The sequence below is a fragment of the Solanum stenotomum genome, chromosome 9 (assembly GCF_019186545.1).
Source record: "Solanum stenotomum isolate F172 chromosome 9, ASM1918654v1, whole genome shotgun sequence".
Lineage (NCBI taxonomy): Eukaryota > Viridiplantae > Streptophyta > Magnoliopsida > Solanales > Solanaceae > Solanum > Solanum stenotomum.
Genome location: NC_064290.1, coordinates 56,527,729 through 56,550,048, shown reverse-complemented (window position 1 = coordinate 56,550,048; position 22,320 = coordinate 56,527,729). Strand labels below are relative to the sequence as shown.

At 35.0% G+C, this 22,320-nt stretch overlaps 4 protein-coding genes across 7 annotated transcripts; 1 reads left to right on the top strand and 3 right to left on the bottom strand.

Annotated features, from left to right (window-relative positions):
• The first annotated feature begins 1,310 nt into the window (after window positions 1–1,310).
• LOC125878037 (probable WRKY transcription factor 20) lies at window positions 1,311–6,498 on the top strand. 2 transcript variants are annotated; one of them, XM_049559338.1, is made up of 6 exons: window positions 1,311–1,579; window positions 2,810–3,004; window positions 4,110–4,662; window positions 4,773–4,941; window positions 5,011–5,166; window positions 5,663–6,498. In XM_049559338.1, exons 1-6 carry the CDS (start codon window positions 1,340–1,342, stop codon window positions 6,138–6,140), a joined length of 1,791 nt encoding a protein of 596 aa, XP_049415295.1. In that variant the 5' UTR covers window positions 1,311–1,339; the 3' UTR covers window positions 6,141–6,498. The 2 variants fall into 2 exon arrangements, with proteins under 2 accessions (XP_049415295.1, XP_049415296.1); XM_049559339.1 differs by lacking the exon at window positions 1,311–1,579 and adding an exon at window positions 2,672–2,695.
• A 126-nt stretch (window positions 6,499–6,624) lies between these two features.
• On the bottom strand, window positions 6,625–9,911 carry LOC125878039 (scarecrow-like protein 21). Its single transcript, XM_049559340.1, has 2 exons — window positions 9,728–9,911; window positions 6,625–8,602 (listed from the first exon to the last, which is right to left on the bottom strand). Exon 2 carries the CDS (start codon window positions 8,449–8,451, stop codon window positions 6,838–6,840), a length of 1,614 nt encoding a protein of 537 aa, XP_049415297.1. The 5' UTR covers window positions 8,452–8,602; window positions 9,728–9,911; the 3' UTR covers window positions 6,625–6,837.
• Window positions 9,912–14,098: 4,187 nt separating this feature from the next.
• Window positions 14,099–15,258, bottom strand: LOC125877726 (NADH-ubiquinone oxidoreductase 20.9 kDa subunit). Its single transcript, XM_049558948.1, has 2 exons — window positions 15,028–15,258; window positions 14,099–14,497 (listed from the first exon to the last, which is right to left on the bottom strand). The coding sequence occupies exons 1-2, from the start codon at window positions 15,179–15,181 to the stop codon at window positions 14,343–14,345; spliced, it is 309 nt and encodes a 102-aa protein (XP_049414905.1). The 5' UTR covers window positions 15,182–15,258; the 3' UTR covers window positions 14,099–14,342.
• A 2,106-nt stretch (window positions 15,259–17,364) lies between these two features.
• On the bottom strand, window positions 17,365–21,549 carry LOC125877845 (zinc finger CCCH domain-containing protein 18-like). 3 transcript variants are annotated; one of them, XM_049559117.1, is made up of 8 exons: window positions 21,443–21,549; window positions 19,596–20,464; window positions 19,341–19,508; window positions 19,068–19,247; window positions 18,725–18,786; window positions 18,299–18,454; window positions 18,102–18,201; window positions 17,365–17,720 (listed from the first exon to the last, which is right to left on the bottom strand). In XM_049559117.1, the coding sequence occupies exons 2-8, from the start codon at window positions 20,450–20,452 to the stop codon at window positions 17,648–17,650; spliced, it is 1,596 nt and encodes a 531-aa protein (XP_049415074.1). In that variant the 5' UTR covers window positions 20,453–20,464; window positions 21,443–21,549; the 3' UTR covers window positions 17,365–17,647. The 3 variants fall into 3 exon arrangements, with proteins under 3 accessions (XP_049415074.1, XP_049415073.1, XP_049415075.1); XM_049559116.1 differs by lacking the exon at window positions 21,443–21,549 and having other exon boundaries at window positions 19,596–21,335; XM_049559118.1 differs by lacking the exon at window positions 21,443–21,549 and having other exon boundaries at window positions 18,102–18,198; window positions 19,596–21,334.
• Window positions 21,550–22,320: the final 771 nt, after the last annotated feature.

The following is a 22,320-nucleotide window of genomic DNA, read 5'->3' as shown; positions in this document are numbered from 1 at the left end:
ATTGAAAAATAAGAAATTATACGATAATTGAATATTATCGCATGTCAACCAAGATTTCTTTTTCTTAAAAGAGGACCCCAACCCACCCCAAATGTACTCAACTTGCATTATTTTTCTATTATTATATTGGTGTATCTTAACCGAATTCCAATAACATAGATGAAACCAAACGTAAAGGAATATAATTGAAAATGGCAATTATTGAGAGGGAAATTATTTACATATAGTACTTGGATAGAGACAACTCATGAATAACACCCACATATGACATCGCATGTCCCATAGTCAACTTGCGTCCAATCGTCTTTCACTTAGTAATATCAAAAGTACACACACAATATGTTATATAAATATCTATTTTCACCTAAAATATCTAATCAGCTTAATTAGAAGATCGATATATAAGTTGTATCTAAAAAAATGTATTTTCAAGTAGTTTGGATATATGAAATTTAAGAAAATTGGTAGATTGACGATGAAATCGTACGTCGTATTGAAATAAAATGAGAGAAATGTAGACTCACATATCGAATACTATGTTGTTAAAATGTATCATCAAGGCTTAAAAGAGTTTTACATCGTGGTGGTTAAGTTTGAATTGTTGTATGGGGCAGAGTGTTATTCAATCCAGATCACACAATATCAAAATATGAAGATAGCGAAGATGAGAGTGTTCAGATGGATGTGTAGACATGCTAGACAATATGATATTATGAACGAACTTATACAAGACAAGGTAGAAGTGACGAACAAGTTGAAATAGTTCAAGTATATGAAAAAGAGGCGCGCGGATGCACCAACAAAGAAGAGTGAGAAATAAACTAAAACACTTTTTAGGAGAGGTAGATGTACATAGGCCAAGAAAAGCTAGAAAGTGTGATTAAACAAGACACAATACATCTTGAACTTTTCAAAGGCATAACGACCCTCGATAAAATTGATATGAAAGTTGAAGATTATAGTATAAGAGCATTAGGTAGTTGAGTGTTGTCGTACTCTTATAAATGGAAGAGGAATGTAACTAATCTCCTCTTCCAATCCTCTTTTTTAGCACTATTATTTAGTATTCATGTTGTATTTATACTTTTATTTTTATCATTATTTATTAGTTTGATGTAAACCCCAACCATTAAATTTTTGCCCACAAGAAAATTGTAAATTGAAAGAAAAAAAATTTAATTCCCTTTCTTATAAAGGTGCCAAATTACCGTTTTATGTAAAATGTCGAAACTACCCCTGCCCATTGCCCCCGGTCACTCTGTTGGGTCACACTCCTTTTGACTGTTGTCTTCTCCAACACACCCAAAAAAAAAACAAACAAACCCCTTCGGAATCGTCAATGGAAGACTCTCACTCTCAGCAGCAGCAGCTGCACTCTACTTCCGAGCAACAACTCAGAGATGGACAAATCTCCACCGGCGGTTTCCGTCACAACGCCGCCGGATCGAACGGCGGTGCTAAGTACAAGCTCATGACTCCTGCTATGCTTCCGATCTCTAGGTCCGCCTGTATCACCATACCTCCCGGTCTCAGTCCTTCCTCCTTCCTCGAATCTCCTGTTCTTCTTTCTAACATCAAAGTCAGTTCTCAATCTCTATTTCTCACATTTCTCTGTTTTTTTTAACCATTATTATCGGACGAAATTTAAGCTTGTTTTGTTGTAATGTAACACATTAGCTGAAGAAATGAAGTTATTTTGACTACGATGCTTTTTTTAATTGGAGAATTTCAGTAGATCCAGGATGTTGAGGTGATTACGAGTACTAATTAGCTATTGTTATGTTTTGATTGATAAGAAAACGAAGGATAAGCTATAAGGAAAAATAATTAGGGAATCTTAACAATTATTAAGATAATCTAATTAGTTTAAGTGTTGTTAAGAATAAGGTGTATAGTTGTGCTGTCTTCAATTGAGTGAAATGCAAACTATTAGTAAAACTTTTTTCCTTCTTTTGTTCAGTTTGATTGCGTCATAATATACTAATCAGTGGAGGATTTGAGGATTTTTTTTATGTGATTGTTGCTTTCTTAAAGTACGGTTTGAATTATTGATTAGATATTTGGTTCTTTTCATTGGCATTTGCAATTTCCAACTTGTTGTTTTGATTCTTCTGCATATAGCTAAGTGCTCATTTAAGAATATAATATTTATCTATAAATATAAGTATGTTTATCTGTGCAAATTGTCACCGTTGGTTCTGATGCTTACATGAACGATGAACTGTATTGGTGCATATATCGTTTTTAATAGAATTATGCTTCTTGCCTTTACCAGAATACATATTCTTCGTTCTTCTGCGTGGAAAAAGCTCAGTTAGGCATCAGTGTTGTTTTTTCACATAATGAATCTTCCTTTTCGCAAGGTGCTCAGCTTTTCCACTATGTTGTTCCTTGTGGAAAAATATGTTTATTTTCTAATGTTCTGTCCTGATAATGGCATCAGTAAATTCCCTACATTGTTCTTCTGACCTACTTATATGCTTTTTAAAGCTTGCCTAAATGTTTGTCTTATTCGGACGTAAATGCTAATGTTCTGTTGCAGATAAATGATCTTTTGCACTACTATAAGTAGCATCTATCTTCCTCCACCCAAATGAAAAGAAATGAACCTGAAGGTGACGTAAAAAAGAAAAAAACTTTTCTCCCTCCTCAACGAAGCAGAAAACTGAGAAAGAGTAGTAAATATATGTACCATGTCTGTCTATGGATGAATGTGTTTCCCTTTGGAAAAGAAAATTGTGATCAATAACTTAAAGTTTATTTCATTTACCTATCAAAACACTTAGTCTATTTTACTTATAACCTGCAGGCTGAGCCATCTCCGACTACAGGTTCCTTCTCCAAATTTCAAACAGTGCAAGGCTCTGGTGGGGCTGCTGCATTCTTATTGACAAGAGGTTATGCTAGTGGTAATACATATATTGAAAGAAAAGCAAGCTGCTTTGAGTACAAATATGCCGGTGGATCTAGTTCTACATCAGGATCATTAGCAACTGAACATGTGGTAATGCTCTATTAGAAAATATTATTGATGTTGGATTAGAAACAAAAAACAAATGAAACAAGAGCTTTTTTATTAGCAGTAGCCCTCTTTAACAACTGACTAATGTTTAACTTAGAAGAAATGAAAGTTTAACTCTGAGGTTCAGGTTCCTGTTCTTGTGCCATTCTCTTGATATGGCATCTATTTGAGGTTAATGTCAAATGTGCAGGTTTTAAATGGTGTTGTAGCATGCTATCCGTAAGTAAAGTAGCTTTGATTTGCTTATCTGTTTTTTTTTTCTTCATATCGAAGAGACTCATGTTTCTTAAGTGCAGCACTACAGTCCTTTTCACACAAGTAGAGTATCATTAATCTGGTTATGTCGGTAAATTGATAGCACCGTGAGCAGTAGTTTGAGTGTGGTCATGCATAATGTCAAGAAATGAATTGTTAAACCAGTGGATATGACCTTTCATCTACTATGCCTTGTTCCTGATCCTTCTTACCTCTTCTATGATTTGTCACATTACTATTAAAAAAATATTCGATTAACAAATTCCAGAAGTTATTACAATTAAAAATCATAAATTTGATTGATGGTGCGTCCATCCAATTAACTTTGCAAGAATGTACAATAACTAACTTAAATCTGTTCTTCTGTGACTGTTAAATCATGTCAGAATGCACGTTAAAAGTAACCCTGCAAATTAGTTTGTCAAAGTAATTCTTTCGAACTTCTTTTTTTAATTTTAAAACGGTAGTAATTCTTTTGAACTTTTAGAAAATCAACATGTATCACACGTCTAGTGGCTATTTTTCCAATATCTTCCTCGTCCTTCTTGTTTTATGTTGCATGGTGGGTGGATGGAGCTTCCTTTTTTTACTGAGTTCAGAAGCATCTATCTCCCTGTATATCTTAAAGGTTCCACAAGAGTATAAATTTTGCCTTGCACACATTTTTTTTTTGGGCCCTCTTCTGATGAGTTTTCTCTTCTTGTAGGTAGATCTTCAAAAATAAATATTTAGATCTAATTTCTACTAGCTTGTTGAGCAATTTGATTACAGAAAAGAATATTAGTTTACTAGTAGTCAGTTCCTACATTCCTAATATGCTTCTGTAATCTAGATTTCTACAGGTCTCAACCAACAACAAAATGAGCCACTGAAAGAAGTTCAAGATCAAAGTCATCCTCAATTGTTAGTACCTTCATCTCTAGCTAAACACGAGATGGAAACATCAAAAGAACTGAGTTTATCTGCACCTATTAATGTTGATGCTTCATCAAAAGAAGAGAGTCTATATGAACCTATTAACGTTGATGCCATGAATCCGAGAGATCAATCTAGTGTAAGCATGCAAGTATCACATGCTGATCATAAAGATGCATCATCAGTAACATCTGATAGATCATCAGATGATGGGTATAACTGGCGAAAGTATGGCCAGAAACTTGTTAAAGGAAGTGAATTTCCGAGAAGCTATTACAAATGTACATATCCAAACTGCGAAGTGAAAAAGATATTTGAGCGGTCACCTGAAGGACAAATAACAGAGATTGTTTATAAAGGTTCTCATGATCATCCTAAACCCCAACTGAGCCGCCGATTTTCTCCTGGTGCTCTCATGTCTATCCAAGAAGATAAATGTGAGAAAGAAGCATGTTTCAGGGGTCAAGAAGGTAAACTAGTAGCTCTTTTGGTATTCGTTTCCCTCTCAATTGAACATAAAGTGGTTATTCTGAAGAAGTTTTCGTAATGTTATTCTGAGTCAACCTTTATTGATTCTCAGTCTATGTAGAAGACAAGTTCAACAACAATGTTCAAACTAGTAAAACTGAGCCTAGTAGTACTCCTGTATCACCTCAGCAAGCGGACACTGGTGGTCTTGAAGGAGCAGGGTCACAGATGCATGGCACTAATGATGATATGGATGAGGATGATCAATTTGCGAAAAGAAGGTAAAACTATTGGAGCACCTTCAATTTATTCCTGCAATAAATCTGATAATTGGTTAATATTTTAAGCAGGAAAATGGATGGTGGGATGGATATAACACCAGTGATTAAGCCTATCCGTGAACCACGCGTTGTTGTTCAAACAGTCAGTGAAGTTGATATATTGGATGATGGGTACAAGTGGCGCAAATATGGACAGAAGGTGGTCCGAGGCAATCCTAATCCTAGGTATGTAATGTCTATGGTTTGTAGTTATCTGAACATGTGACCTCATGTTACATTATTGTCGTGTACACAGACCTGATATATCTTGCAATGTAACAAGTATCTGACAAAGGTCATTACTGGTTGTTGGTTGTGTTGGCTAGTCTATAAAGTAGTCATTTAAATATGATCGGAGTTGTAGCCTAAGAAAGTGTGACACTTTTGATATCATGCCTTCTCTTGACGAGAGGTAAGAGCCTCTAAGAGACAATGAGGTCTCTAGGATAGCAGATCCTTAATCCATCGATCCCCAAGATCTTCTTTGTTGTAAGCCAACATTCTATAGTTGGGAATTTAAGATGAATTAGAGACCATTTATCATTAAGTTCATCAAACATTCACACTCATCATGATTCATATAGATCTCTGGTAAGCTTTTGTATCATGTCCAGAAGCTAGGGATTTCGAGCATTTTCTTTTCCAGTGGTCAATCTTTTCTCCTGATTTTCATGTCATGCAGGAGCTATTACAAGTGCACCAATGCTGGATGCCCTGTCAGGAAACACGTGGAGAGGGCTTCTCATGATCCCAAAGCTGTTATCACCACATATGAAGGAAAACATAACCACGATGTACCTGCTGCAAAAAATAATAACCATGAAATGACAGGATCCTCACCTGTAACTGAGAGTTCAAGGATCAGGGCAGGAGAGACCAACTCACTTAGTCTGGATCTAGGCGTTGGTACTGGATATCGTCTGGATAATGGGAACAACGGGCAACTTCACACCCTCCATCACCAAGTTCAAATTTCACGTTCTGGTATGATGCTAGTACAGCCAGCTGCAGTTGCAGCGCGCTATGGTATTGTACATAGTGGCATGAGCCGATTTGGAGCTATAGATAATCGTGTTCAGGGACCTAGTTTCGAAACTTTGCCTTTACAACCTTCTACTCAGTCTCTCCAAAACTATGGAAAGATACTTCTTGGCCCTTGAATAGTCTCTACCATCAAGTATAAGAGCGTAACAATAAGAAGCCACCATCTATATTTTTTCCTGCATCTTGGTGGATTACAAAGATATCTCTAGTTGAAGTATAAATACTTCTAGGACTCGTCGCGTCATGCTGTATAATACATCTTCACCTAGTGTTCTTTGTGTACATATACCTAGAGTATATTAGGAAATGGATGACGGAGCAAATGTCGACCTCCAATGAATACAGATCAATGACATTTTCTAGGAATTATGATGAACTTTTCAATGTATCATATTTTCTGTAATTATGATGAGTGCACTTGGCTAATGTATTTTCTGTAATTTTCAATTGATATACATCCTGAATGTGTTGTTTCATGTCGTGCAAAGTGACAAACCAAATGAACTATAAACATCAGTTCGCAGATTGCAGAGATCGAAACTGGAATAAGACTACTCATGGAGTAAATTGAGCTAACAATAAAATGCACAATGTGAAAGATAAAAAAAGACTTAAATTAGTTTCTGATAGAACAGATCCTAACAAGATTAAATTACTTAGTCTTATAACTTAATACAAACAGAAAAGGAAAAAAAAAGGTGCTACTATCTCTTACCATTATCAAGCTACAAGTTACATGCACCTAATTACGGTAGGATGTACACAGACCTTACCTCTACCTTTGCGGGTAGAGAGGCTGTTTCCGACAAGAGACTATTTCCATGCACAAGAAGCAACTAAATCTCGATTCATCCAGCCAAGATAAAGAGCTCCATTTCTCTCATTAAGCGTATAGCTTTGGTAGTAATTCTCCAGCAGGGTCTTGATAGTAGCGTTTACTGAGGAGCTTAACGGATATGGTTTGAACCCGGCCATAGCAAATCGTGACCTCCACCTTTCAAGAAGCTCATGACGCTCCACTCTCTCTGTCCCTTCACATGCTAATATGTTGACAATTTCACGGGCCAAGCAGTGTTGCTCAACGTTGATTCGTTCCTTATGGTCTCTAGGTAGAGCCACGTCTATTGATTCGAACACAGATAGGTAGTAATTCAGTGTCTCCAAAAACCTGGGGAAGAATTGGGCTGTATTAGTGTTGGACTCTTGCTCCACTAAGGTAACAATCTTGGGAGATAAGCTTTTAACCATCCTCAGAAGTCTGTCTCTGTGATTTTGAGTTCCAACGCTCTCATCAGGCATATGGTGCAAGACGAGCGCAAAGTTAACAGCCAATGGTTCCCCAGGACGAACCTTAAGATGCTCAATCTCAATATCCGGACAAGAAGCAGACACGGGATGAAATTCGAAAGGTACATTGCAAGATGCAGCAATGCTTGACAATCTTCGACCTACGATTTCAATCCCTCCTCCTCTGGCGTAAGCTGATGTGGAGTCATCAATCCCTGTGATGCGGATTCTTGGAGGTCCACCAGGCCGGGCTGCGAGAGCATGGATTAAGGTGATCCACTGGCTACCCTGAGCAATCAGGAAATCAATTATATGAATCGAGTTCTCATCTTTCATGGCATCAACAATTGCACCATTTGCTGACAAATATCCAAACTTGAAGTACGGACAGATTTCATAAAGCAAATGCATGTACGAGAATAGCTCAACACTAGTAGGCTCTTTGCACCTTAAGGCCTTGTAGATGGAGCTTCCTGAGGAGGCCAATCTAGCAACTAAACCTTCCAGCATATAAGCTCCTAAACGTTGTAGCGGAGATCCACAAACAGATACCACTGTGCGTAGTTCTGACATTAACCATTCAGCTGTTATCAAATTATTCTCCGCTATTGCTTTAGCACAAGCAATTAGAACTTCTTTCAAGTCTCCGCTAGGCATCATCTCCATCATTCCAACCAATTTATCTGACTCCGATGAAACTTGATTGGCTGCAGCCACAGGGATAGTATTATATGATTCCATGCTTTCTGAATCTGGCCCCAGCATTGCAGTTTCAAGTTCCCTTAACTTGTGCTTCAGGTCAGTAACATCACTAGTGTAGCACGAACTGTTACCCGATGATTGAAATGTATCATCAGGAGAATGATGCATGTCCGAACGATATGAATCAGAACCTTGCTGCATCATGGCGTTGAAATTAACAATAGGAGGTGAATCAGAAACAAGTTCACTAGAATTTCCCGCGGATGATTCAACATAACAGTGTTGGTTGGGTTTTAAGGCAGAGACATCAGCATAGAACGATTGGTTGTTGTTCGGATTGTTAATGGAAGGCAGGAAATAGGATTCTTGATACTCTATGGGTTGGTTATAGAATCTGTTAAACTCGTTGATATCCTCAGGGTTTTGAGAAGGCCTCATCGTGAAATATTATCTACCCGTTTAGCACATCATGGATATCCAGAAGACAACAGGAACAATTCCAGCATACACCCCGCCTCGTTAACAAAAAGTTCACCAGCTCCAAGCTTTAACATTCACATCCATAACACATTTCAATGATCCAACTATCCTGTCGAGAAGTTAAACAAATACCATAGCAATTGTCACTAATGAGAAATCAAAAGAACATCAATTTATAAAGAACAGCTTGAACTTAATTTAGTGTAAGTGTTGGACAAACGCTTTTGTTCATAGTCCTAAAAGCACTGTAACCAATATAATAACTACCTCTTGACAAGAGGGGGTTGCTCAGATGGGAAACACCCTCCAACTCCAACCTTAAAAATTACGGAGAGGTGAAAAGAAAAAAAACTACCTATCAGTCTCAAACAAGTTAGGGTGGGCTAATTGAATCTTCATAGCTTCATTTAACCTCAACTCATACCCTTCATCATATCAAAGAAAAGCACTTTAACCAAACAACTACCTCTCGACAAGAGGGGTTGCTCAGATAGTAAGCACCCTCCACCTCCAATCTTAAGGTTGCGGATTCGACTCACCAAGGAACCAAAAGGCCGGAGCTCCTAGGGAAGGGTGAAAAGAAAAAAGACTCTCAGTCTCAAACAAGTTGGGGTCGGCTAACTGAATCTCTATAGCTTCATTTAACCTCAACTCATACCCTTCATCATATCAAAAAAAGCACTTTAACCAAAGTTGCAATCTTTTCTTTTCATTATTTTTTAAAAAAAAGGTCTAGGGTAAAAGGTTAGGTCCCCACTACCCTCTGCCTTAGCCTTATAGATCTTCCATATAGAGACTGAAACCCCTAATTTTCATCATCACAAAATAGAATTCACTGAATTCCTCTCAGATTTACTGGCAAACAAATAATTCCCATCCACAAAACCCAAAAAAATTAAAATGTCTCAAATGCTTTCTAAAAATTACAAAGAATTGAAGCTTACCACTTGCATCCTAACACCAGAATTTAGCTAAGCATAAAGAACCCCCCACCCCCCACTCCAACAACGAAAAAACTAAAACAAGAAAAACAAAAAGATCCATTTTTTTCAAGAATGGAAAGAGGTTTCAAGTTACTACGAAAGATTCAATTTTTTTCAAGTTTATACAAAAAGATCCAATTTTTTTCAAGTATGAAAAGAGGTTCCAAGTTCATACAAAAAGATTCAATTTTTTTCAAGAATTAAAACTACCCATATCTTCAGATAATAAAAAAAAGTGAAAAAAAGCATACCTGATACTCATAGAAGAAATCTTAAGCAAAAAGATTGAAGAACAAGGTTAATGAAGTAATCAGAGAAAAAAGCTAACTTTAGACAAGGCATATTCCATTTTTAGGAAGCCACTAGTGGTGAAGAAAATACTAAAAAGAAAGTCAGGAAAAAAAATCAATCTTGATTTTCAACATTGTAATAAAATTCAGAAAAAAATTGTTGAAACTGATTTTTTTGTCCTTGACTTGGGTTGGGAAGATATTTTATTACTCACCATTAATATTTTTGGTGGGAGTACAATCATCATTGTCTATTTGACTTCATATTGTAGTCTCTTTTTTAATTAATTTTTTTTTTTTTGAAAAAATGACATTTTTTATATTTAACATTATTTTTTATAAAAGTATTTGTAAATTTTTTGCTTGTTATCTTTTGTAATTACTCTTGCAACTTGTGGACTTTGTAGATTAAGATTTGACCTTCTTTTAACAAATTAAAAACTAATCAGAAGATGTTCGATCATAATTTAAAATTTTGTAAGATATTAAACATTGACAATATTTTATAAATTTTTTTAAATGTTGAGCATTTGTGAAAATAGACAAAAAATTCATGATATATTTAAAACCACATTAGCTAATATGAATGAGATTTTTCATACTTAACTAGCGATTTCAAACTCGAGTTTTGTAAATGAAAAAAACCATAATTAGCAAGGACTCTTCTTAAATGAATGTTACAAGTTACAACTTACAAGTGTGAATATGAAATTAATATATTTTGGATTAAAACTAAATAAAATAAACATAAATTGTTGGAGACTTTCGATTGTTACTGAAAACCCAATACCTAAATATTGCATTTATTATTATTAGCATTAGCAAATAAAATAAATGCCAACCCTACTTCATTAAATAATATTCTACGTTACACAATATCCTTGGTTGTCCATAGTTGACCATCTTAAATTCTTTTCTAGTATATATCTTAAAATTTGATTATTTTTTTTAATGACATCACATTTTCTCATTGCAATTATCAACAAAAAGTTGTAATCCTTTTTAAGATAAAAAGACTTTATATTTTTATTTTTTATAAAGGCTATTTGTCAATATTAGTGGGTAGAGCTTCACTTACATGTGGACAAATTATTAAGTTACTAAAGCTTGCAACATGAGAAAAGTGATTAGTGAATAAATTTCAATTGGTATAATGTTTAAGCGTTCATTAATCCTTGATTAACGGCAGCTATAATTCTCTTAATTTATTCAATCAATTTATTGTACAATGACTATCCAAATAACTTTGATCGTATTTCTTATTTTCTTTATATTAGAAAAGCCTCGTGAGCTAATATTTGAAGTAAAGTGAAACTCAAAATTCATTTATCTTCATGGTATCGAAGTTAAGACTCATTCCCTTCTTAATGTCAGACTTGAATGTTATGTTATACACGCTTCAATTAATCATTAGTGCTTGTGTTCTTCACTTGCACTCACCAAATGTTTCACTCATCCCACACCTAAGGTTAGGAGTCTTATTGTGTGTCGTAAAGAGGCATTTTCACTGTAGTTTCAAGGAAAGATTGTCTCGTTCTTAAGGACTTTCTGACCGATAGGCTTGATCATAAACACAATATAATGTTTAGCCGCGAAGGCCTTCCACCCCCAACAAAAACAAGTCTGATACAGCAATCCATCAAAGGGCAACATGAAAATTGAAAAATAATGCAGACACAGATGTAAATGCTGCTCATACAGAAGCAACATGTAACCAGAGAAGGCCAATAAAGCAACCAGATAACGAGAGCAACGCATCGATCCCTATTCAACAAACACATTTCTAGAGGTAGCTAACCAGAATGCAACAACAAAACTTCAACAACGATATAAAGATGAAACATCTAATTGAATAGTTAGGACTTCCTGTCCTTTGTTGCTTGACATCATTTTCGACAATGATAAGCACATGCTACTATATCCAACCTGCATTGAAAGAGTTAATAACATCGATCCCTATAGAACAAACACATTTCTAGAGGTAAGCTACCAGAATGCAACAACAAAACTTCAACAACAATACAAAGATGAAACATCTAGTTGAATAGTTAGGACTTCTGTCCTTTGTTGCTTGACATCATTTTCAACAATGATAAGCACTTGCTACTATATCCAACCTGCATTGAAAGAGTTAACAACATCGATCCCTATAGAACAAACACATTTCTAGAGGTAGCTACCAGAATGCAACAACAAAACTTAAAACGACAATATAAAGATGAAGCATCTAGTTGAATATTAAGGACATCTTGTCCTTTGTTGATTGGTATCATTTTCAACAAGGGCAGGCACTTGCTACTATATCCAACCTTGCATTGAAAGAGTTAACATCAAGAACTTCAAGCAAATCATAACTTACAATGCTCCCCTCCTCCAGAAGCATGTCTGATTCCCCTACAAAAGCTATTGTTTTTACTTATGAAGATGCAAACGGAGAGATTTTCACTATTCTGGCCTCTAGGTTCAGATTTATTGCTTGTTTGAAATTCTACAACTGTCTTGATCAAATTTAGCTCGTCTGTCATCATTAAGCTAAGTATCAAAAGTATTTTTACAGCTTGCCCATAATCTCTTATAATTCTTCCACAAAAAGTTGAACATATAAGTGCTCTCATGATATCATTTCTGTTATCATTCCTATTCTCTGTTTGCATTTCCCCCATATTGAAAAGTAACTTTCACAGGAATGTTACTTTCCTGGAAAACAAAATAATTTAGTGCTAACTTGCCGGCTTTATGGGAGGAAATGTGTTGAACTTAGGGTATATTCATTGATGAAACAAATTGAAAGCCTCAGCTTCAAGAAGCTAAATAAGGATACAACAGTAAGAATCAGAATCAAAAGACCGATAATACTAGCATAACTCATGTGAAGCTGCTTGATAGGATTCCACCTTGTTCCCATCCTATCCCTCTCTTTCAGAAAAGAAAACACAACAACAACAATTACACCTCAATCCAAAACAAGTTGCGGTCGGCTAAATGAATCCTCGCACTTCATTTAAGAACACACAGAACAAGCCAAAAGAAGAGAATGCAACTCCAATATAATTCTATGATCAAATGGTGGCATAAAGAATGCGAAGCATAAGATCTAGTTAATTCAAATTTAACAACTACACCTGAGACCAAAACAAGTTGGGGTCGGCTATATGAATCTCAATTCTCTCATTAAAGTTCATTTCATAACATCATCACACTAAATAATGCATAGTCAACTCATCATTATTAGCAAGTCACGAGAAGCCACGATTCATAGCAAAACAAGCAACCATAATAAGTCAGTAACCACAGACTGATTATTATAGATATTACTTTTAACAAAGTTCTCATATAGAAGCAAGGAATGCCCACTGTTTTCATAACATCTCCGGAAACTACAAAAGGGACAACAAGGGTAAGCACTTGCTACTCTATCCTGCCTGCACTGAAAGAGTTAACATCAACAACTTCAAGCAAGTCATCACTTGCAATGCGCTCCCCTCCTCCAGAAGCGTGCCTGCTTCTTAATTAACTGATTCCCTACAAAAGCTTCTGTTTTTACTTGTGAAGATGAGGTACTATGCAGATGGATAGTTTTTTGCTGTTCTAGTATCTAGGTTCAGATATATAGCTTGTTCGAACTTTTAAAACTATCTTGATCAAACTTAGCTTGTCTGTTATCACTGAGCTATGTGTCAAAATATTTTTACCGCTTTCACATTTTCTCTGAAATGAATCGATAGATAAACAAATCTCTTTGTATTCTTGCACAAAAAGACTACATATAAGTGATCTCATGATATCATTTCTGTTATCATTGCTATTCTCTATTTACAATTCCCCATACAGAAATAGGATTAAAGAAACTTTCACATGAACGGTTATTTTCCTGGAAAATAATAGAATTAGTGCTAAGTTTGCCGGCTTTATGGGAGGAAATGTGTTAAACTTAGGATATATCCACTGATGAAACAAACTGAATGATTCAGCTTCAACTACGAAAATAAGGATACGATAGTAAGAATCAAAATCAAAAGACCAGCCTCATCATGATCCAATATTTATAGCATAACTCCTGTGAAGCTGCTTGATAGGATTCCACCTCGTTCCCATCCTATCCCTCTCTTTCAGTAAAGCAAACACAACAACAACAACTACACCTCAATTCCAAACAAGTTGGGGTCGGCAATATGAATCCTTAATGCTTCATTTAAGAACACATAGAACAAGACAAAAGAAGAGAATGCAACTCCAATATACTTCTACGATCGATTGGTGGCATAAAGAATGTGAAGCATATGATCTACTTGATTAAAAAATAACAAAAAATCTCTATTCTCTCATTTAAGCTCATTTCATAACATCATCATACCAAATAATGCATTGTCAACTCATCATTATTAGCAAGTCACAATAATACATGATTCATAGCAAAACAAGCAAACGTAATAAGTTGGTAACCACAGACTGATTATTAAAGATATTACTTTCAACAAAGTTCTCATGAGAAGAGAGAAATGCCCACTGTTTTCATAACATTTCGGGGAAACTACAAAAGGGAATCCAAAAGAACCAGAAAATTAAAGGGAAGCAGTTAAATCTTGTACTTGGCTTTGGCTACCTCTCCTTCATTTGGGAAGAAACCCATGAGCCTGCCAGCTGAATTCTGGTAAGCATACATGAAACCACCCATTAGCCCAATCAAACCTCCGGTAACCATCGATGGCCCTCTAATCCCTGGCTTTATTCCTGCCCAAAATCCAAAATTCATCAATAACAAAGGAGATAACTTGCTAATGTGAGCACAAGCTGAGCTCGGATTTGAATTTGAACCTTACAGGTTCAGGATTTTACTCCTTTTGAATTACTGATTCCAAATTAATAATGTCAACATAATAAATACAGGATTTGCACCAAAACTACTGGATTCTGCCTAACCAGCTTCCTACCCTCTAGTTGCTTCCCAAAGCATAATGACAATGACAATGACGTAACCAGAATTGTCACTAATTGGTTCAAAATAGGAAGAACTAAACACACGAATAAGCTGAAGGGATTCAACATCTAATATACCATGTATAAATAATGTAATTTTCAACCGAAGGGGAATCAGATGAACTCCTCGGCACTACCCGGCTCCACCCCTACATAACTGATTCCCAACAACTAAAAAAAAAATTGTAACTTCATAGAGGATCCAAATGACCAATCCAAACAGATTTACAATTTGAGCTTCAGTAAATCGAATGACTGATAACAGTAAAGGATAGAGAAGCTACCGGAGAGGTATCCGACGGTGACAGAAATTCCGGTGATGGTGGTGAGCCGGAGGTAATCGAGTGTGTTGAAATTACCGACGGTTTTAGTAAACGGTGGGTTTCGATCTACAACTGGATATTCGGGCTTTGCCGATGCTGTGATATCAGTGTTCATTTTCCTCCTCCTTCTTCTTCTGGTCAGTTGCCGGCGTCGGATTACTCCAGTTGAATTTTACGATCGGAAAATGCAAAGTTCAGTTTCTGTATTTGTTCCTCTTTGTTAACGGGCTGGGCCTTTCTGATTAATAAGGCCCGAACTAGTGAAAATTGATAGCCCATTTTGAAAGGCCGAAGGCCCAATTTGTTTAGCAGCTTTTTCTCCGTGAAATTGCACGTTTTGCTTTTTAAATGAGTTGATATTTAATTTTTATCTTTTTTATAATTAAACTAATACCTAATGAAGCATAAGATTGAAGTTATACTAAGATATAATTTGTAAAATATTATGATACGAAAATATAAATTTATGTCTCGTAAAATTATTGTTTGTTTTGAGGGACATAAATTAGAGACTATCACAAATTAGGGTAAAAGTGCAAATGATCCCAAATTATTTTGGTTTAATATTTAGTGAGTGAAGTATTGAAAATATCCTTAAACTCTCCTCAAACTATTGACAGCCTTAAAAATATCACTTAATTTAACTAAGTGAACTTAAATATACCACTGATCTTGCAACATGAGTGAAATACACTCCTAAATTCTCGTCAAATATAGGAGTGTTTTCAACATTTTTTCGGTTTTTTATTAAGAGTATCACACACCTACAAAAGTTTGAGACCACTTGCAATGTTTTGTGGTACGTCGGGGGTGTATTTAAGTTTAGTTAGTCAAATAGATTGTGTTTTTAAGGATATTAATAACTCGAGGATAAAACTAATAATTTACGCCAAGTTTAGAAGTGTTTTCAATACTTTGAATTTGGTGTTCTTTTATCTTTGTTAATACTACTCATTTATTGAAAATTTGTGGATCAAAGCACATTTATAAGGTGAACAAAAGAAAGAAAAAGGTATAAATAGCGATCGCGGAAGCCTAGTATAACATTTCTTTTGTGCAAATAATAAGAGGTTACTTAATAATTCAATCAATTATTCTGATATGTTTAGATATTTTTTCTCGCTCAATGTAAGTTTGATAGAAATTAAGGTATGCGACACAAGTATTTTCCGAAATTTGTCGTACTGTTTAGTAATTGGAGTTATGCCTTTAGGGGTCGTTTGGTGAGAGGAATAAAAATAATCTTGGGATAAAAAAGTAGTTTAGGATTAGATTTTGATGTTTTATTTGGTTGTTATGTTTGGGATAACGTATCCCACCATTTATACCATAATGATTAGATAAGTTATCCCATATACATGATGGGATAAATTATCCCAAGAAAACTAATCCCAGAATAATAAATCCTGAGATAATTTGTTCCTAACCAAATTACCCCTTAAGATATTCTTTATCCTTTGTAGATAAACTTTTCTTTGGATAACTAATATGCAATGATAGAGTATATGAGTGGATTTGTGTAACAAAACAAAATATACTATGCCTTTCTGAAATACGATATAACCTTATATATCTTTGACAATATAACTTATGAGATATTATTATAATATAAATAAATAAATAAATCTATTCTACGAAAAAATTATTTTAAGGTATAACTTATGATATATTGATATGAAAATATCAACTTATATCCGAAACTAAAGAGATTTGTGTGAAATCGATGTTTCTTGTTATGTGGATTGTCTCCCTCGATCTCCACAAACCAGTCAAACACGGCAACCTTAGTTTTAACCCCTACAAATTTATTAGCACACTACCTAACCCTAAAAAACATTTATCTCCATCTAATAGTTATATAAAAATCAATAAATATATATCACATTTTTTACATATACTATCACTTAACCATGATATATACTTGATGTTAGCTAGGAGCGTAACGAGTTCATTCAAGATATAATGTAATAATCCTACGTACAAATCCTAGCTCCACCACTAATAACACACATGCATGCAAGCCTAAAATAATACTTACCTATACCAAATGTTTACACCAACTCAACTCAAAGCAACTATGTTTAAGTAATTTAGAAGACACATGACATGATAGGTTTACCGGTCTGAAAGAAAATGAGTGCCGTCTATTGATTTGATGTAAACACGTGAATAAGTTGTCGAACACAAAAACCAGAGACAAAACATATCAAATGAAACAAACTTCATGTCTACATATTTTCTTCTGCAAAACAGGAAAAGGAACATAAAAGGCATATATTTTTTACCCTATTATCCTCTTATCAACTAAAGTTATACTATATATTTCATTTTTTGCTAAGGACAATGGCCTCTGTCCTCTATTCTAATCTTAAAAACACCAGATAGAAAAAAAACCTTTGAACATTCTTATATGTAAGCCTTTGTGTATCATATTTTCCTAATTGGTGTAGTTACGTTAGCCCGGCTGTGTGGAGGATCTATTTTCCGCTATTCTCTATTGCTATATGTACTACGTATTCTCTCGAATTCAAGATGCTGCCTTTGAAGTAGACTTGCATACCAAAATAACAAGTATCCAGACCTATAAAAATTCAGCTATACTGCTCGCTACTCTTGATGCGAATGGACTGTCTGGCAGGTTGATTCGTTGATTGCTGCATCAATACAACAACGAAAAGAACTAAAATGAGTCCAAGATCTGAAAATGCCTCACAAACCCCATAATAGAGCTACCTTCAAACTATTTGACATATGTTTTGGACTAGTCTGCGGGACAATGAGGAGAGTGTAGAGACATAATGCAAGGTAAATACTCTACGCTCTTTTGGAATGATATGAAAACAAACGAAAAGACTAGGTAAAGCAACATCAAGATGCATTTTTTTGTTTTTTGGAACTTTTTAAATTCGGTTGACAAGCAAACAACAACAAAGTAAAAAGAGAGGACTTGTTATCAGATTTCAATACAGAAAATACTGAGAGATTATGCAACGCGATCACAATCAGAGCCAATTTATATAAACTCAAGTGTATACCTATCGTCGTCAGCATAATGGCTTTCATCTGAATTCTTGGAATTATCTTCATCCGGGGATCCACTGTTCCGAACATCTAATAGATGGCTGGAATGTTCTGCTGACATATGCAGTAGAGAAAATCAGAGTACTTAAAATAAATAACTGGAAGTGTGTAGCTAAAGTAAATAACAAAAAAAAAGAGAGTATATACACACGTTGAGAAATGTTAAATTTGTCCATGGGAGGGCCAAAATAGGGCAGAGTGGCCATGCGTTTTTGCGATAACTGCAGCTGTGCAAGTCGCCTAGCCTCATGTTCAAGGAATTGCTCTTCCATTAAATGTTTCCGTAACATTCTAGGGGACTTAAATTCTGTTGGCAGACCATGAATGTATTAGATCAAAGAAGGCAAAGGCAGAGAGCTGACAAAAGGTGAATTTATAAACAGGCTTTAGAGATATGGATGTAAAGTAACTAAATCTTGTATGGTCTGGGGAATGTAGAGTGCTCGCAGACCTTAACCCTACCTTGTCAGGTAGAGAGGTCGTATTCGAAAGACGTTCAGTGCACATTATATGTACATTCATTTAAAAAAATTGATAAAGCCATAAGTGAGCAGAATTTCAGGTGCTAATGTCTTACTTTCTTGAAGCCTAGAATCGAAGTGGTAAAATATTGACGACTCCAGTCTCTCCTGGTGCTTTCTGCAGGAGAGGAAATAAGATTAGACAGTTACTTTATTGTGAACTAGTTAAAGTATATCCGATCCAAAAATAGAAGCTATAAACCCCATAATACCAAACAAGTTAGTAGTTCACTTCATATCTATACGAGAGTTCAAAGAAACGGAAAAAGAGAAGAAGCTGAATTCTCAACGCAACACCAGGCTTCCCTCACCAAAACATGCAGAGAGTTGTTAAAGGTCAATTTAATCGAGCAATCAAGATGTGCGTGCCATTAAGAAATTTGCAGTATGATAAAGTACCTTTCAGATAGCTTAGACTTCTCCCTATAAGGTTTGACAAGAACGCGAGCACCACACACATAATGTGGATTTCCTGTTGACAAAACCATTTTTACAGTATCTGTGCTGAAGAATGTAACAAATCCAAACATTCGTTTCTGCTGACATGGCATTCGTACATCTTGAACTGGCCCAAAAGTGCTGCAAACAAAAAACAAAAAGATAATGAGAGAAGTATTGAATGCTAAATAAAAGGCAAAGCACATAAAAAACGTCACATGTTGCGTTGCATACTCGAAGTAAGCAGAGACATCTTCCTCCGTAAAAGTGCTCTCAGCAGGGAATGTCAAATATATTTGACGTGAATCACTAACGATAGGACCTGGATCACTTCTTACACCATGAGTGTCCATGTACTTCACTGCATCTTCAGCCAGAACTACAGAATGTTGTCCATGAGGCCTGTAACAAAAAGCATTCAAACATATTAGAAATTACATACGGTCGTTTGACTAGATAAGAAACAATACAAGAGTACAGGTAAAATACCTTTCAATCAGACGAACAAACTTCAATCGAGCTAGAAGCTTTGTCAAATTATAGCCAGCTTTACCATTTCTTTGGCTCTCGGTTAGATACCCTTCCGCTTGGAGTACTTTCCCGTACTTGGCAGAATACATCATGGGCAGGGATGCAATTGAAACAGGATTCCCTCTCTTATCTTTCAAGAGCTCCGTTAGCTCTAGCTCTAATTTCTCGAGGGAACCAGGTGAAAGTACTTCATCTTCATCACCATTTTCACAAAGATTAGGATCAATCGTAAGTGGGTAGCTCTCGGGAAATGGACCATGAAAGTACCTACAGCTGTCACCATTTCTACAGAACCCTTTGTTGAAATAGTGGCAAGGCTTCGGAAATTTAAACGAACTTGGAGTATTTCTGTAGCGCCTGATAAGGGGAGCTTCTGGATAGCAGTAATCACTTGGGTAATTCAAATTCTCAAAGTACATTGTTTCTTCAAGAGGGTGGACCTGTTGCGGCGGCTCATTCCTGGAGTAGAGAATTTCAGCTAAATAAGAATGTTCATCAGAGAGTTGAGGTTTGCAGCGAGGAGCGGATACAGGGTAAGTGGATGAAAAGTTTGCAAACCGTAGTGCTGGATCTACTATATTGACTGCAGTCATAGAAGGGCTGCGGAACATTGGAGTTGAGTTTACGTCAAATGAATCTTTTGCTTCCTGGATCACATTGCGAATTAACGTATCAGGGCCTAACGCTAATCGAATCATTTCCTGCTCTGGATAGTCTTGCAAGAAAATATAGCCTATAATCTCCCTCGCAACCTTTTCAGGTTCAAATTTCATGACTTTTTCATACACACGTTTCTTTGCCTCAGAAGGGTCCATTGCAGCAAGCTACTGTATTATACGTAACAAATTAAACACAAAAGAAGAAAAAAGTGCAGTTATAAACCAAATGAGAGTTTAATTTTAAATTTACATAATATATTGACTAACAGAGAACACTACACTAGTATATACGCAGAGGCAATTTAGCGAATGGAATGTATTGCCTATTGCTCATGGGTTCGAGCCATGGATGCTTGCATTTTCACATCCCTAGGGAACAAGACTTTGCAAACCCGTGTGAACGGGATGCTTTGTGCACCATACTACCTTTACCTTCTTCTTTTTTTATAAGCAAAAGCTACTAAATTTGTCATACATTAACTTCGTAACCCATAATTTTAAAACTACAACAAGCTAAGAACCTTCGGGTTGAACTAATTAAGTTTAAATCTGGTGTCTTCCTGTTTATTGATGGATATATACTTAGCTACAATTGTTTACAACATTATTTCCAACAGAAATATCAACCAGAAAATGAAAACAACAGAAAGAGAAACATAATTTTTTTTCTTAAAGATTTGGCTAACGAAATTGTCAAATATCAGACGGATTCTATTTCCAATAATAATTCTAAATGTATGGACTAAACACACCAAAAAAATCAAACATGGCGGAGTCGAGATTTCCTATAATAATTCAAAATATGAACTAAACACCAAAAAAGCGAAAAGTGATTCAAATATATATACATTATTAAAAAGCATAAACATCACTTATATACACATTAATAACCATATTTTAACCAAAAAAAAAAAAACATATATAAACAGTTTCTTCCCACTCCTCAATACTACCCTACTCAAATACTGAATCTAGCCCAACAACAAAAACCATAACAAATCTTTTGTTTCCACAAATTGAGAAAAACATAATCAGAGAGGCAAAATAAAAACACAATATTGATAACAAAAATGGCAAAAACTGAATAAAAAAAAAAGAAGAAAAGATTCAACTTACCCTTAATAACAAAAAAAAAAAAAAACTTACTTTTTGTTAAAGAAGAAAATTGAAGAGTCAGAGTGAATTAGTAGACATATATATGTTCTTCTCTTACTCTGGAGAATGTTACAGAAACAAAAAACTTTTTTACAACTGTTTGCTTATATCACTTCAAATATTATTTAACGGGGATTTAGTAAAATCAGTTTTTTTTTTTTTTTTGATAAATATTGTTTTGAAAATCCAGGCTAGCAGTTACCAACCCATTCAAATTTCCTAGATTTACGAAGGTTGAGTACAACTAAAAATCTTTAATTTGACTAAATTACCCCTGACTGTTAGAAATTCAAGAAAAGTATTTAAAAAAATATATATAATTAAGTTTTTTTCTTTTTCTTTTTTTTGGAAAAAGATAATTATCCATTAGACAACTTTCGGAGATTCCAATGTTTTAGAAAGAGTATAAAGAAGCNAAGAAAACATTTTCTAGGAAAACATTTTCCTTCATACCAAACACACCCTAAGTTTTTTTCGTTTTCTTTTTTTTGGAAAAAGATAATTATCCATTAGACAACTTTCGGAGATTCCAATGTTTTAGAAAGAGTATAAAGAAGCATATGCAGTGTCTTTTGTCCCCATTTGGTTTCAATTTGAATTTATTTATTTTTAGATATTTGGTAAATGTTCTTGAAAATAAGATAGAATGAGAGTTCTATAGTAATTATTGTAAAATGAAGGTAATGATGACTTACCATTCGAGTATTTTTACTTGTCTAATGTGTTTAAATATATAAAATTGAGAAATTATGATGTTTCGTCTAAAGATAAATGTTATCGTTGTATGATAAGATATTTAAGTTATAAAATAAGTTTTATCAAAATAAAAACTAGATCAATGTACAATGCGATTGATATAATCTAGTATT

Bases quoted from the DNA above. Each gene is read 5' to 3' on its own strand.
- LOC125877726 (XM_049558948.1), bottom strand. From the start codon at position 15,181: ATGAACACTGATATCACAGCATCGGCAAAGCCCGAATATCCAGTTGTA. The intron at 14,498-15,027 runs GTAGCTTCTCTA...GATTTTGGGCAG, and splicing joins CACCGTCGGATACCTCTCCG to GAATAAAGCCAGGGATTAGA.
- LOC125878039 (XM_049559340.1), bottom strand. From the start codon at position 8,451: ATGAGGCCTTCTCAAAACCCTGAGGATATCAACGAGTTTAACAGATTC.
- LOC125878037 (XM_049559338.1), top strand. From the start codon at position 1,340: ATGGAAGACTCTCACTCTCAGCAGCAGCAGCTGCACTCTACTTCCGAG. The intron at 4,942-5,010 runs GTAAAACTATTG...TATTTTAAGCAG, and splicing joins GATCAATTTGCGAAAAGAAG to GAAAATGGATGGTGGGATGG. The intron at 5,167-5,662 runs GTATGTAATGTC...CATGTCATGCAG, and splicing joins CGAGGCAATCCTAATCCTAG to GAGCTATTACAAGTGCACCA.
- LOC125877845 (XM_049559117.1), bottom strand. From the start codon at position 20,452: ATGGACCCTTCTGAGGCAAAGAAACGTGTGTATGAAAAAGTCATGAAA. The intron at 19,248-19,340 runs GTATGCAACGCA...TTTTGTTTGCAG, and splicing joins GATGTCTCTGCTTACTTCGA to CACTTTTGGGCCAGTTCAAG. The intron at 18,202-18,298 runs GTGTGTATATAC...TGCATATGTCAG, and splicing joins CAAATTTAACATTTCTCAAC to CAGAACATTCCAGCCATCTA.